The sequence below is a fragment of the Lissotriton vulgaris genome, chromosome 1_1, assembly GCF_964263255.1.
Source record: "Lissotriton vulgaris chromosome 1_1, aLisVul1.2, whole genome shotgun sequence".
NCBI classification, from domain to species: Eukaryota; Metazoa; Chordata; class Amphibia; order Caudata; family Salamandridae; genus Lissotriton; species Lissotriton vulgaris.
In genome coordinates, this window is record NC_141685.1 from 1,359,630,797 (window position 1) to 1,359,645,796 (window position 15,000).

At 48.3% G+C, this 15,000-nt stretch overlaps 1 protein-coding gene across 2 annotated transcripts in view; it reads right to left on the reverse strand.

Annotated features, from left to right (window-relative positions):
- LRP1 (LDL receptor related protein 1) overlaps positions 1 to 15,000 on the reverse strand; it is a 1,437,817-nt gene that overhangs the window by 1,099,735 nt on the left and 323,082 nt on the right. For both annotated transcript variants that reach the window (XM_086966724.1, XM_086966716.1), the window contains exon 13: positions 11,725 to 11,947. In XM_086966724.1, coding sequence (XP_086822850.1) covers positions 11,725 to 11,947 — 223 coding nt within the window. The remainder of the gene's footprint in view (positions 1 to 11,724; positions 11,948 to 15,000) is intronic.

Consider the following 15,000-nt stretch of genomic DNA (forward strand, 5'->3'; position numbering starts at 1 on the left):
GTTGTTGTGCCTCGGAGCCCGTCCCCTCCAGCCCGCACCCGCCTCCCAGCTGATCCTCCCTCGCCCCTCCCCTTCCACTATCCACATATGACCGACGCTTCTACGCGCAGCTTTCACGCGCAGCGATCGCGCCCCATGCGCGCCAAAGGTAAGCCCGTCTACGCCCGTACGCGCCTGGACCGCGCCCAGCGCCAGACCTCTTGGCCCCCTCAAACGGCACTCATCCTGCATAACGTATGACTCCGCCACCCTCCTAGCCCTTAACCCCGGACGCACACCACAATGCTACGAAGCTGCCCCAGGACGTACCCACGGTCCCTTCGCCTGCCACTCCTGCAAGCTCGACTGCATCAAGACCCACACCAAATCCACTAACTCCAAACACAGCTCCGACCCTAACCACCTGAAGTGCATCCTGCTAAACACCTGCTCGGTCCACAGACACGCCACTGAACTCTGGGACCTACTCGACACTGCTTCACCGGACATTGCGTTCCTTACAGAACGCCTCTTCAGCGCCCGACATCGCCATAGCCATCCCGGACACACTCAAGATCATCCGGAAAGATCGCACCAACCAAACAGGAGGAGGTATCGCCATCGTCCATAAGAACACCTTCAGAATCAAGACCAGCCTCGACGATAACCTTGCAACCGCCGAACACCTCCACTTTCAGATCCACACCGACCCCAGGACCACACTTAGAGGCACCCTCATCTACAGACCACCAGGAACCCGTAAACAATTCAGCGAAGACATCACTGACTTCATCTGCCCACATGCCCTCACCTCCGAGAACTACATTCTACTGGGAGACCGCAACTTCCACCTGGAAAAGAAAAAACGACAGCAACACCACCACCCTTCTGGACAACCTGACCAATCTCGGTCTCAAACAACTTGTTGACACCCCCACCCATGTAGCCGGACATACGCTCGACCCAATCTTCACCTCCAGCAAGCACATCTCCTTCGATCACACCACAGCTCTCCATTGGACGGACCACAGCTGTGTTCACTTCAGCTACAAAACTACCTCGACCCACAACCCCCCCACAACCTATTCCACAAAGAAACTGGAACAAAATCACCATCGACCAACTCCTCACATTGCTCAAACAAAACCCTCCCGCCCTCTTATCGGACCCAAACCAAGCGGCCACCAAACTCAAACAATGGATCACTCACAGCGCTGACGAACTAGCACCCTTGAAAAACCACTAAACCAAACAGGGTAACAAAAAGGCTCCCTGGTTCAACGAGGACCTTAAGAAATCCAAGAAACTATGCCGTACTCTCGAGAAAACATGGAGAAAAAACCCAACCACTGACAACCTGACCACCTTCAAGACAGCCACCCGCAAACACCACAAATTGATCCGATCCACCAAGAAATCAGCATTCAAGGATCGACTCGACAACCACGCCCAAAACAGCAAGGAACTATTCAACATCGTCAAACGACATTACTCCCTCCCAAGACCTCTGCGACTCGTTATCCTCTTTCTTCTACAACAAAATCGCCGACATACATAACAGCTTTGAGAACATTTCCAAAGAACAGTCCACTCCACCCACCTCCGAACCTAAACCGCCCTCTAACATCCTTAACACCTGGAAACCAATCGCCACTGAAGACACCATCCGCCTAATGAACTCCATCCATTCAGGCTCGTCAACCGACCCCTGTCCCCACCACATCTTCAACAAAGCAGACTCCATCATCGCACCCCATCTCCGTGATGTCATCAACTGCTCCTTCAACTCCGCTACCTTCCCAGAAAGCTGGAAACACGCCGAACTCAGCGCCCTCTTGAAGAAACCCACAGCGGACCCCTCTGAACTTAAGAACTACCGCCCCATCTCCCTCCTCCCATTCCCTGCCAAAGTCATTGAGAAAGCCGTCAATAGCCAGCTCGCCGCCTTCCTTGAATCCAACAACCCCCTCGACTCCTCACAGTCCGGCTTTCGAGCCAAACAGCACCGAAACCGCCCTTATTGCAGCAACAGACGACATCCGAACACTACTGGACAACGGAGAAACAGTTGCCCTCATCCTATTCGACCTCTCCGCAGCCTTCGACACAGTCTGTCATAGCACCCTCATACAACGCCTCAGCAACATCGGCGTATAAGGAAAAGCCTTGGACTGGATCATCTAGTTCCTCGCCGGGAGAACCCAGAGAGTCCGACTCCCCCCATTCAAATCAGAGGCCACTGAAGTCATCTGCGGAGCACCACAAGGATCATCACTCCGTCCCACCCTCTTCAACGTTTACATGAGTCCCCTCGCATCCATTGCGCGACAACACAACCTTAACATCATCTCTTACGCTGACGACACCCAGCTGATCCTTTCCCTCACCAAAGACCGTAACACCGCCAAAACCAATCTTCATGAAGGCATGGAAGAAGTAGCCGAATGGATGAAAAACAGCCGCCTAAAACTTAACTCAGACAAAACGGAAGTCCTCATCCTAGGATCATCCCCCTCTGCCTGGGACGACTCATGGTGGCCATCGGCCCTGGGCACGGCACCCATACCCACAGACCACGCAAGTAACCTAGGCTTCATCCTAGACTCCTCCCTCTCGATGACTAGACAAGTCAACGCCGTCTCATCCTCTTGCTTCAACGTACTTCGTATGCTCAAAAAAATCTTTCGTTGGATCCCCACCGAAACAAGAAAGACTGTCACCCACGCACTGGTCACCAGCCGACTGGACTATGGAAACACCCTCTACGCCGGAACCACAGCCAAACTACAGAAAAAACTCCAGCGCATCCAAAACGCATCAGCCAGACTCATATTGGACATCCTGCGCCAAGCTCACATTACCGGTCACCTGAAAGACTTCCACTGGCTTCCCGTCAACAAGAGGAAAACAAGTTACTTACCTGTAACTTTCATTCCCCAGTATTGGTAACTTTCATAGATTCCCATGCTTTGTATCATTCCCCGTCGTCGGAATGGGAGCCTCGGTAAATAGAAAAAATACCTTAGTAGTAAGCACAAAGTGAAAAAATAGGCCTAGGCCTCATCTCATTTTGTAGCTTATCCACCTCTTTTTGTAAAAGAGACCAAACTTTTGCAGGAGCCAATCAGAGCAGCCTCACCCCATAGAACCTTCCTGAGAGAAGCTCAGAGCCTCAGATTTTTGTAGCCGTTGTTAACAGCTATCTCACAAGACAATAAGACTGAGCTTTCCCAGGGGAGGCGGGTGGGCGCATGGGAATCTATGAAAGTTACCAATACGGGGAACCAAAGTTACAGGTAAGTAACTTGTTTTCTTGCCCCAGTATTGGAACTTTCATAGATTCCCATGCTTTGTATCAGAATAACCAGCAGTAAATAGAGAAAAAGCATATTTTGTAATTTGTGTACCTGAAAATGTCATACATAATTCTGATAAGAAAACCAGAGACACATTAGAATCCTAAAGCACAATAATAACAAGTAATACAAAATATGCAAACAGGAAGGCGGGATAGTAAGGAAATCTCACCGACTTATTGGAAAAGGTTCCTCAAAACCGCCTGGCCCACTGCCGCATCCTCTTTCACAGAAGAATCCAAGCAGTAGTGGCGAGTGAAGGTGTGGACACTGCTCCATGTCGCCGCTCTACATATGTCCTTGATTGGGACACCTGCGAACAGAGCCGTCGATGAAGCCATTGATCTTTTAGAGAGAGCACGAACTGCTTGCTGAAGTGGTTTTCCAGCTGCCTGGTGGCAAAAATGTATAGCACTGGAAATCCAGCAGGAAATACAGGGTTTAGAAACTGGACACCCCTTTCTAGGAGCACTGAATGAAACAAAAAGCTGTGAAGATTTTCTGAACTGTTTTGTTCGCTCCAAATAGAATTTCAGGCATCTGTGAATGTCCAAAGAGTGCAAAGTTCTCTCCGCTGGTGTGGAAGGCTGTGGAAAGAAAGATTTTAAGACCACTGGCTCATTTAGATGAAATTCTGACTGTACCTTCGGGATAAATTTAGGATTTGTACTTAGGATGAGAACATTATTCTTGAACTGTAGAAAAGGTTCCTCAATTGTGAAAGCCTGGAGTTCACTAACTCTTCTAGCCGATGTCAGGGCCAAGAGAAGAGCCAGTTTCCCCGAGAGAAACTTAAGGTCAGTCTTATGAATAGGCTCAAAGGGGGGTTTCATGAGATATGACAAGACTAAATTCAAATGCCAGGCTGGTGGTGGAGGCCAGACTGGAGGAAAAACCCTGAATAGACCCTTCAGGAATTGTTTGATAATCCTTGCCGACCACAGGGAAGGACCTGATGATGAACGTCTGAATCTAGAAATGGCCGCTAAAATGTACTTTTACAGAAGACGGAGCCAATCCAGATTTTAACAGAGAAAGGATGTAAGGTAAGAGTTGGTGCAGAAGTATATGGATGTAGACCTTCCTTCCGACACCAAACACAGAATCTTTTCCACTTAGCCCGATAGGTCTTGTTGGTACTAGGCGCTCGGGCCTGGGCCAAAATGTCCCTACATTCTCCTGAGAGATTTAAACCTTGGAACTCTCGGAACTCAGGAGCCACGCTGTCAATCGCAGAGACTTCAAGTCCGGATGTAGAACCTGTCCGTGAGTCATTGTCAACAGTGTTGGAACAGGATGCAGGAGAACTGGCTGATCCTGGGAGAGGAGGAGAAGTTCTGAGTACCAAAACTGTCTGGGCCATGCTGGTGCGATCAGAATCATCTTGCACGGTTCTACCTTGAGCTTGCTGATCAATCTCGGGATCAGCGGAATGGGAGGAAAGGCGTAAACAAAGGCGCCGAACCAAGCAATCAAAAGCGCATTCCCCAAGGATTCCCGATGGTGAACCCTGCTTGCGAAGGACTGGGGAGTTGCAAACAGGTCGATGGATGGTGTCCGCCAGCGTGCAAAGAGTTCCTCCAGAATGGTCTGGTCCAGTTCCCACTTGTGTGAGATAGTCCTTTGGCGACCCTGACATTGAGTGTCCCCGCTAGATGTTCCGCTGAAAGGGTGATATTGTTCTGGATTACCCAATTCCAAAGTGTCTGGGCTTCCCTCGAGAGGGTGGAGGATCTCGTTCCGCCTTGCTTGTTTATGTAGTGCATGGCTGTGGTGTTGTCTGTACGAACCAGCACTGCACGGTTGCGGATCCTCGGAAGAAAAGCTTGTAGATCCAGACGGATAGCGAGAAGTTCCAGGAGGTTGATGTCGAACTTGACTTGGACTGGACTCCAATGGCCACTGACCTTCAACTCCTGGAGGACCGCTCCCCATCCCTCCATGGAAGCATCTGTTGTCAAAACTATGGGAGATGGTGGAAGTTGGAACGATAAACCCCTGGAAAGATGGTCTTTCAGCAACCACCAGCCGCTTGCCTTTCTCATTTCTGGGGTAACGACAATCCTGTCGTCGAAGGAGCCTGTGACCTGACGCCATTGTTTGTCCAACTGTTCCTGCAGTGGACGCATTCTGAGCCTGCAGTGTGGAACCAATGGTATGCAGGATGAAATCGATCCGAGAAGCGATTTGTACTTGCGAACTGTCAGCGACTTTCGAGTTTGAAGAAGGCGGGCTGAACAAATCAGCTTGCTTTGGCGTTCCTCCGAAGGAAAGGCTAGGCAACACTCTGTGTCCAGGATGGCCCCTAGAAACCTCGCTGTCCTGTTGAGCCGAAGACCTAGTTGCTCGAACAGTTCTCTGCAGGACGTGACTGCCCTGGACGCTTCCTGGGAAGACGGAGCCTTCAGCAGCCAATCGTCCAGATATGGAAAGACTTGTATAGCCTGTCTCCTGAGAAAGGCTGCTACCAGAGCCAGAACCTTTGTAAAGATCCGCGGAGCGGACCGGAGACCAAACGGCAGTACTTTGAATTGAAAGTGGCTCTTGCCCACTGTAAATCGAAGATATTGCCTGTGAGCTGGATGAATAGGAACGTGGAAGTAAGCGTCTTCCAAATCTAGGGTCGCCATGTAGTCCCCTGGATTGAGAAGGCGGAGGATGTCCTGAAGAGTGACCATCCTGAAGGACAACTTGACGAGATAAGTGTTGAGCTGCCGTAGATCTAAAATTGGACGCCACTTGGCCTTTGTCTTCCGAACCAGGAAGAACCTGGAATAGAACCCTTTCCCCTACTGAGAGAGGGGTACAGGCTCTACCGCCCCCTTGGTGAAGAGTTGGTGGGCTTCGAGATGAAGGAGTTTGAGATGTTTGGGAGGAAAGGCGTCTGGCGCTCTTGTTGGAGGAAGGTCTTGAAACTCCAACGTGTGTCCTTCTTTGACGATCTGTAGGACCCACTGGTCCGATGTAATGACCATCCAGTTGTTGAGGCAATGGGCAATCCTGCCCCCCACCGGTGTTAATGAGGGAACCGGAACAGTGGAAAGAGCCACCTGGCCGCTATTGTTTCCTGGTGTTGTCTCTCCTTTGCTGCCCTTGTCGTCCTCTGGGCTGTTGGCGAGAGAAGGAACCCCTCTGAGTGTATTGAGGTTTATATGTCTGGCTAGATTGTGAGCCGGAAGAGTAGCGATTCTGATTGCCTCCTCTATAGGTGGAGAATCCTCTACCTCTTGCTCCTCTGAAGGGTACTTTGCGATATTGCAATGTTCCTAAGGACTTGGCTGTATCAGTGTCCTTTTTTATGCCCTGTAGGGCGTCATCAACGTGTTTGCCAAACAGCATTTCTCCGTCGTATGGCAGATCCAAAATTTTATTCTGCACCTCCTGTCTGAACCATGTGGCCTTTAACCATCCTTGGCGTCTCAGAACAGCCGAACCGGCTAGCGCTCGAAATGCTGTGGTCGCTATACCCATAGCACAATCAATGACCTCCGAAGAGGCCCGCTCCCCCTCCAGCAATATCTTCTTTACTTCTTCTTTAGAGGAATCCTGTAATTCCTCCACAAACTGAGAAAGGTTGCACCACATCTGGCGATCGTAACGTCCCAGAATTGCTAAAGCATTAGCTGCCCTAACAAGAAGACTGGCCATTGCGGAGAATCTTTTACCCACATTGTCAAGGCGCCTGCCCTCCTTATCTGGTGGTGTAGTTAGCGGCGTGGATGGATTTTTAGATTTGCTCTGGGCGGCCTGAGAAATGACTGAGTCCGGTTTTGGTTGACCCAGCAGACACGCCGGACTGCCATCTGGTGCTTTGTACTTTTTCTCCAGTCTTGGTAGCACCGGGAGGACTGTGGCCGGGTTATGCATAGCCTTCAGGCCCTCAGACCAAACATGTTCAATGATTGGTATGGAACGTACTGATTTCCTGAATGGTTCCTTGAAATCATATAAGAAACATTCGGACTGAACCGTGGTCACTGGGAGACCAAACCTCTTGGAAACCCGTTCCATCAGGTTGTGAAAACCTTCAACGTCCGCTGGAGGTGAGGTAGCGTTATCTGGATCAGCGACGTCTGGATCACGAGGGTCATTTGGATTCCAATCCACTTGCTGGTCTTGGTCAGGATCCACTTGTTGGTCCGCATCAGAAGAGGCAGTATCATCATCTGTATCATGCACCTCCACCACTTCTTGTAGGCGCTCTTCAGGCGCAGTGGTACGCTCTTTTGGAGGCAAAGAGTGTACTGCCACAGGCTATAACGATTGAGGCGGAGGCGTCGGAGGACGCACTCGTTGAGCTTCTTGGGGAGTAGGGAAATGCTTCCGGTAGTCCTGCAACATAAGTTGTAGATCCGTAATCAAACTGGATGGCATCGCCACCATCCCTTCTTGCGACTGACTTGAAGGCTTCTGCAAAGGCATTTGCCTGGTAGTTGTGTCCTCTTCCCCATAGTAATGATCAGGAACATAGTGTTGGTGTTCCATCTCTCCTTCCTCCGAACTAACATCCTGAACCTTAACTTGTAGGTCAGAAGGGCTATACGCTTGTCCAAACTCGCTAAAAGTCTCTTCATCAGAGTCGTCATCCAACAGAAGACTAGGTGGAAGTTTTTGAACCTGTCGCGGAGACGTCAACTCTGGTGTTATCTGCTTCCTTCTGCACGAAAAAACAGGTTTTTCAGATGAGCCCGTCGTCGACGACATCGTCGACGAGGTAGTCGTCGACGACGGTAACTCTTTAAAGGACTGCGTCGTCGACGGAAGCGCCGACGAAGATACTGCTCTCGTCGTCGAGGATTGCGTCGTCGACTAGCAGAAACTCATCGTCGACGATGGAAGGAGCGTCGACGGGATCGTCGACGAACTCGTCGTCAGCATCATGGATACAGGAGTCGTCGACACGGTCGTCGTCGACGTCGTCCTCGTCGTCATCGCCGAAGCCATCTTTGTTGTCATCGTCATCGACGTGGAGAAGGTGATCTTCGTCGACGACGAACAGGCATCAGGTGTCTTGAATACCGTTGACGATGCAGGCGTCGTAGCCGTCGTCGACGAGCCCGTCGACGAGGCTACTTTCACAGAGACATCCTTTTTTACAGAAGTCGTCGACGTACCTGTGGTTTTCACCGTCGACGACCGCTGTTTCTTGTCCGAAATGACCTCCTGTGCTGAAGTTGAAGGCTTCTTGACCCCTCTATCCTTCGCAGAGGGAGGTGAAGAGATAGTAGTAACCTTTTTCACCTTTTTTGAGGGTTGTGACTCCTCAGGCTTACCCTGCCTCTCCTTTTCACCGTGGTGAGGAGATTTCTGGGAAGCAGGCCTGTCAGACCTATCAGAGGTCCCTGGTAAGGCCTTGGGAAGGGACTCGCCTGAAGTAGAAGGGGGAGACCTACCCCTCTTCTGAGACTTCTTAGATGACACCATTGACGAGGAGCCCTCAGTCCTTCATCTTCTGAAGCCATGTGAGGAGACGTCCTTCCCTGTCCCTCAAGGTCTTCGAGGAGAAGGTTCTGCAAATCTGTCAGTTCGTGGGTTTATGGTCCGGATACAGGCAGTATATACAGTCCATATGTTTGTCTTTGACAAACAACCTCTTCTTGGAGCACGTAGCACAGGCTCTAAAAAGGGTTTTTTTCTCCTTGTCAGACAAGACAAAGAAATCCAAGTTGTTGAAAAAAGTAGTTTAGAATTGAAGAAACTGAGCAGAGCTCAATGGAGACTCCCTTGCACAACGTGCGGTAGAAAATCTGAGGCTCTGAGCTTCTCTCAGGAAGGTTCTATGGGGTGAGGCTGCTCTGATTGGCTACTGCAAAAGTTTGGTCTCTTTTACAAAAAGAGGTGGATAAGCTACAAAATGAGATAAGGCCTAGGCCTATTTTTTCACTTTGTGCTTACTACTAAGGTATTTTTTCTATTTACAGAGGCTCCCATTCCGACGACGGGGAATGATACAAAGCATGGGAATCTATGAAAGTTCCAATACTGGGGCAAAATAACGTTCCGTCTCCTCACCCACCCACACAAGGCCCTCTACAAACTAGGACCCGAATGCCTCAACACACGACTGTCCTTCTACACACCGACCCGCCAACTAAGATCCTCCAATCAAGCCCTCGCCGCAGTCCCTCGCATCCATAGATCCACCATGGGAGGAAGATCCTTCTCCTACTTGGCGGCCAAAACCTGGAATTCTCTCCCCACTCACCTCCACCTTACCCAGAACCACATTTCCTTCAGGAAGGAACTTAAAACCTGGCTATTCGATAAATAATGCACCCCCTCCCCCAAGCGCCTTGAGACCCTCTGGGTGAGTAGTGCGCTATACAAATTCCTGAACTTGAACTAGTTTCACGCAATACAAGCTTTACACTAGTGCTCTGCAGGCCATTTAGACAGCTCTCCCGGGTCCACTAGATTTGGGGGCAACTTTTGAGTGTTCGTAGCCCTGGTTCCCTGGGCTGCACAGCAGCAAGGAACAGTGATCAAGGAATCTAGGCTACCAACTCACTCCAGCAGGTTTCTTCAGCTACTGTAACTTTGTGTTAGGAACAGGAGGTCAGCCAGATGACCCTTGGAGTCTCTTGCTCGGGCTGGCACAGTCCCTTCCCTTCTTAGCCACCAAGTGCAGCAGGAGCAGTCCATGTCGGTCCACCCTCTCTTCGTCGTGTCCGTTGAGAAGCAGAGCGGTCCATCAGTCCTCTTCTCTAGTCAAATAATATCCAAGTTCTGGAAGCCAGGTGCGATTCCTTAATGCCCAGGGAATGCCCTCGGGGGAGGTTGCAATCACTAGCCAATGGGATACCAGGTCCCCTCCTGTCTGATGACTACTTCCTGTGGAAATGTGGATTCTAGCTATAAAAGAAGACTCCCTTCTGTCCAATTTCAACATGGCAGAACACCTATCTTGGAGTGCAGAGCTCACCAACCCAACCCAGAGGTGCAGCTACAAAGGGGGCTAAACGCCCCTAGAAAAGTGGTTTAATAACTGGTTTCTCCTCTCTGTCCCTCGTGCCAGCCTAAACCAGGCACGTGGGACAGAGAGGAGCCCCTCTCCCAATTGTTTCCCATTCACCTTCTAAGGCGGCTTTGCCTTTGATGCTCGCCTTTTTGGGGTAACAGCCATGTGGCTTCCTGTCAGGGAGAGGTAACACCTCTCCCCCAAGCAAGCATCTATTGTGTCCTTACTTGGGAGTCATTCACACTTCTCCACAGGAGGGCAGAAGGCCGTCTTTGAGGACAGTCCTTTTGAGCAACCCTTAATGGACACTGGATAGCCTGGCCAACGAAAGTGGCAATTACTAAAGTTGCACTGTGCCCACCCGTGAAATTTATTTTGATGTAACTATTATATCAGATTTAATACACTGATTCTTTTGATACTGTACAGTACCAACTTTAGTAGTCCCAGTCAGAAGATAAAAAGGCTCAGGTGTCAGCCTGTAACTCTGCACTCACCAATGGGGCTATTAGCTTTTACCACACCAAAAATAACAATTTAGGGTTTCACTTCTGGAACATCTAAAAGGCATCTCCACCTTTTACTATACAGCACCCTGTCTTAGGACTAGATAGGCCTACATTAAGGGTGACTTACACATATTAAAAGGGGAAGGTTGGGCTTTCCAGTTACCTTAAATAGCAAAGGCGAGTTAGCTGTTTAAATCTGCACTAGCAGTCTGCAGCGGCGGTCTGGGAGACATGTTTTACCTTGCTGTACTTGTGGTGGCACTAATAGGCCCTAGGTCCCCCTGGTACCATCTACTAGGGACTTACAAGTAAGTTGAGTTATGCCAACTGGATGTAAGCCAATTAAACATATGCCATTTTAAGTGTCATAGCACATGCACAGAGTCATGGTGAGCAAAAAAAGGTGGATTTAGGCCCAGATCTCTGTACTGGGGTGAATGTATGACATTGTTCTGTATTCTGTCCATCAATTGTTCTTTTTGCAAAATGTGAATGCCAGCTGTGGACTTCTCAATAAAAGGGCTAACCCAAAGGTGTAACAGATTCTGCAGGAGGGGGAGGGGCCAACACTTCTGAGACACCTGATTCAGTCCACTACCAAAGCCCCTCTGTTTGTACACTCCAAGTAGTCTGACAGCAAGGATCATTCAGGGCTTTCAAACAAGGAAGTGGACAGATTGGAAAACGTACCTCAGTTTTTAACAGGTTTCTTTGCCGTGGAAATTAAACTCTACAAATTATCTTACAAGTTATGAAGTGTTTACCCAGCACGGAGTGCCCACGTACCTCCAACATGGCTTTCGGTTTCATCACTAAATGAAAAGACCAATACTTGCCATTTCGGGCCAGTAAGGAGAAGTAATTTTGACTCGAGGGCAAAGCGGATTGAAACATGACATATGAATGAACAGGGGAGTTTTACCTTTCGATCGGTGCCATTCAGGAATATCATTTCAATCCGGTCATAGAAGGCATCAACCCAGTACAGCACCTTGGCTGGGATATCCAAGCTAAGGCCGTTGGGCCACAAGACGGTCTTGGAGGTGATGAATACATCGCGGTTGGTGCCATCCATCCAGGCGCGCTCGATCTTCCCACGCTTGCTGTCTTTTGGGTCCTCCTCCCAGTCTGTCCAGTACATCCAACTAGCCAAGAGAAGAGGCAGCACATTAGCACAAGCAGAGAGTAATTCTGCAGGCAGAGAGAGGACACCATAATACCCCAACACTTAAAATGGAAGGTTGCACATAAAAATGAGCTATAAAACACATCAGGGACAAATCATTCAAAAACTTAATTCATGGGGCATTTGACAGACATGGGGAGCGAGCATACTGTGAAAACAGGGTAAAGAGATTATGTGGACTCATGGGTGCTGTAGCAGGTACGAAAAAGGCCAATAGGCCTACCAGTCATTAGCACTATAACAGAAGAGGAGGCAAGACTCTGCAGTCAACGTACCAGGAGCAAAACAGAGGTCAGTCAATTAGACCAGTGTAATAGGCGATCTCCGAGATCAGGCTCTACAGCCTAAAGATGCCCGGAGCCCAGGTAGCAAAATAACAAAAGAAGTCAAACTCTGCAGCTAGTTTAAAAGGCGCAACCCAAAAAAGAAGACAAGTTCTGCAGTTATTTTAATAGGAGCAGCCAAGAGGCCAGATGATAATCCCTGAGGAACAGCAGAGGCCCAGAGATTACCTGCGGCAACCAGTCAGCGTTACTCTCTGCTGTTCAGACGTTTCAAATGTTGCTAATGTGAAATAAAGTATAGTGAGATGTGTGTAGTGAGAAGTATGCTTGTGATTAAATGTAATCTAAGTGGAAACACCCTTTCTTGTTAACTGCCAAACAAGCTTCTCTACTGTATTGTTCAAAACAGCTGTGCAGTAAAATACAAAACTATTCAACTATAAGCTCAAATGCAACTCGAAAAGCTGCAACTTTTGCTTCTAAATGTGCAGCAAAGGCCACGAAAAAGCCCCTCCTGACTTTCCTTCCACCACAAAACTTCCCAAGTGGCACGGTTTCCCTACCTCAGCTGTTCTTACACCCTGCCACTCAGTCATGTCCTCTCTGCTCCCAAGTGAAGCCCTTCTACATTCCATGCAATCTTCAACATTAAAAACAAGCACTGGCGTTGCCAATAGGTTTCGCATTTGGAAAGTTGGAGCTATTGGTTTTGTAAATGACATTTTATATTTATATATTGTTATTGACAATGCCAATAACGATATATAAATATAAAATGTCAAATACAAAACCAATAGCTCCAACTTTCCAAATGCGAAACCTATTGGCAACGCCAGTGCTTGTTTGTCCTGCATTCTCTGCAATATCATGTTTCTCTATCCTTCTCTTACTCATTATTTCTCTCTTTTCTGCCTTTATCCCTTTCTTGCTCGGGGTTAAAATCTGATGATGAAAAATAAGCCTGAGTTCCAAAAAATGAGCACAGCCAGCCACCTACCACCGGCCACCACCAACGCAAATTAAGCACTGCCGCCCAGGTGTTCCTGGATGGTATATCCTCCTTGGTCTGTGCATACTATACCACTGATTCTATTTTTGAAGAAGAATCTTTGCTACATTATCATCATTGCAGCATCTAGAGATGTGGAGCCCGAAGCACTAAAGCAAAAAAGCAGAAACAAATTGCTGTCACAAATCCTGCGGTCTGCACAACTACAGGGTTTGCGACCGCAAATTGCCTTTTGCGATGTTCTAGACGCCTTTTGTAGTTCCGAAAATTCTTCTCGAATTTCAAAAGGGATTTTGCGAATTATTCTGAATCGTAGTTAGGGGGAGCATAAAAGGGGTGTCCCTTACTAATTGCTGTTCGCAATGAGATGTTTCAGTGGAGTGTGACCATAATTGCAGTTACAAGCCATTGAAAAGTTACCTCAAACGAGGTGGTAACTAAATGGCAACTGGGAAACTAGTGTCTATGCCGGAATCATGTCGGCCCGAGTTTTCAAAAAGTGCGTGGTAGTACAAGAGAGAGACAGGGAGTCTGTGTGTGAGTGAAAGAAAGAGACAGTCAGAGAGAAAGGGAGCCGAGATATAGAAAGAGTCTGCGAGAGAGAGGGGGAGAGTAAAAGAGAGTGACAGAGACAGAGCCGGAGAGAGAAAAAGTAAGAAGGGAACGAGAACGATAGAGAGAGAAAGAGACAGAGGAGAGAATGAAAAAGAAAGGGCAGTGACAAAGAGGGAAAGAGAGAGAGACACACACGGATAGAGCCTGACAGCCAGAGTGGGAAGACAAAGAAAAAAGAAAAGAGAAACCGAGAGAGAAGAAAAGAGATTATAAGTAAGGGAGAGCATGAACCAGAGAGCGAGTGACTCACATGCACTGTGAAGAAACCACAGTGGTTTCACTAGTCGATCGAGCCCTTGAATTTTCGCCTATTACATTTGCAAGTGAATGATAATAGGCGAAACCTAAAAAACCTTAAAATGGCCATCACAACCTACAGAGACAGAGCCCCCAGTCTCCATCCACGAACTTTCTTCCAGAAGAGCGAGCACCTCAATACTCCCTTGCTCCTTCCAAGGGCAAAAGATGCTGTTCTCACAAGAGCGTATGTCAGCACTGATCTTTAGCTCACATCAGCTTATCATTCATCTCCACCATTTGCACGCTAACTCCGCAATCCTCTAGTCACTTATGTTGCGTTGCAAACAACAAAGCTAGACCTAGGTGTAGAACAGAGAAACCGGGCTGAAGGTGATGGTGGCACAATAGCAGCCCTGACACATAGTACATGAGATTGCTAGTGAAATATTTTGAGATTCATATGTCATGTTATCTAGGATTTGAAGAGGATCCAATTGTCACTAAAGAAGCATTGCAACCTCAAACTGTCCAGGCTGATTTAGCGCAGATATATAAGTTTGGTTTGGAAAGTTTATAGCTATAGTATATTCTATACGGTAACAGTTGGGTTGGTTGTTTGCTGTCTTGTAAACTGGTGTGCTTATGTCACTCCTAACATGTTGCTTCTGGTGTGTGTACTCGTGTTTGCTGGATATATGAGAAGAGATAGTGGGTTCATAGCAGCATTTCCTTTATTTGAATATCAGCTTCATAATTTTGAACAAGCATTTTGCAAAACCTGTAGGTCTTGCCTTTAGACCCACTAGCTTTGCTAATGCTGTTTGCCGACGCCGTGCAGTATTACCAAAACAACACCTACAAAAA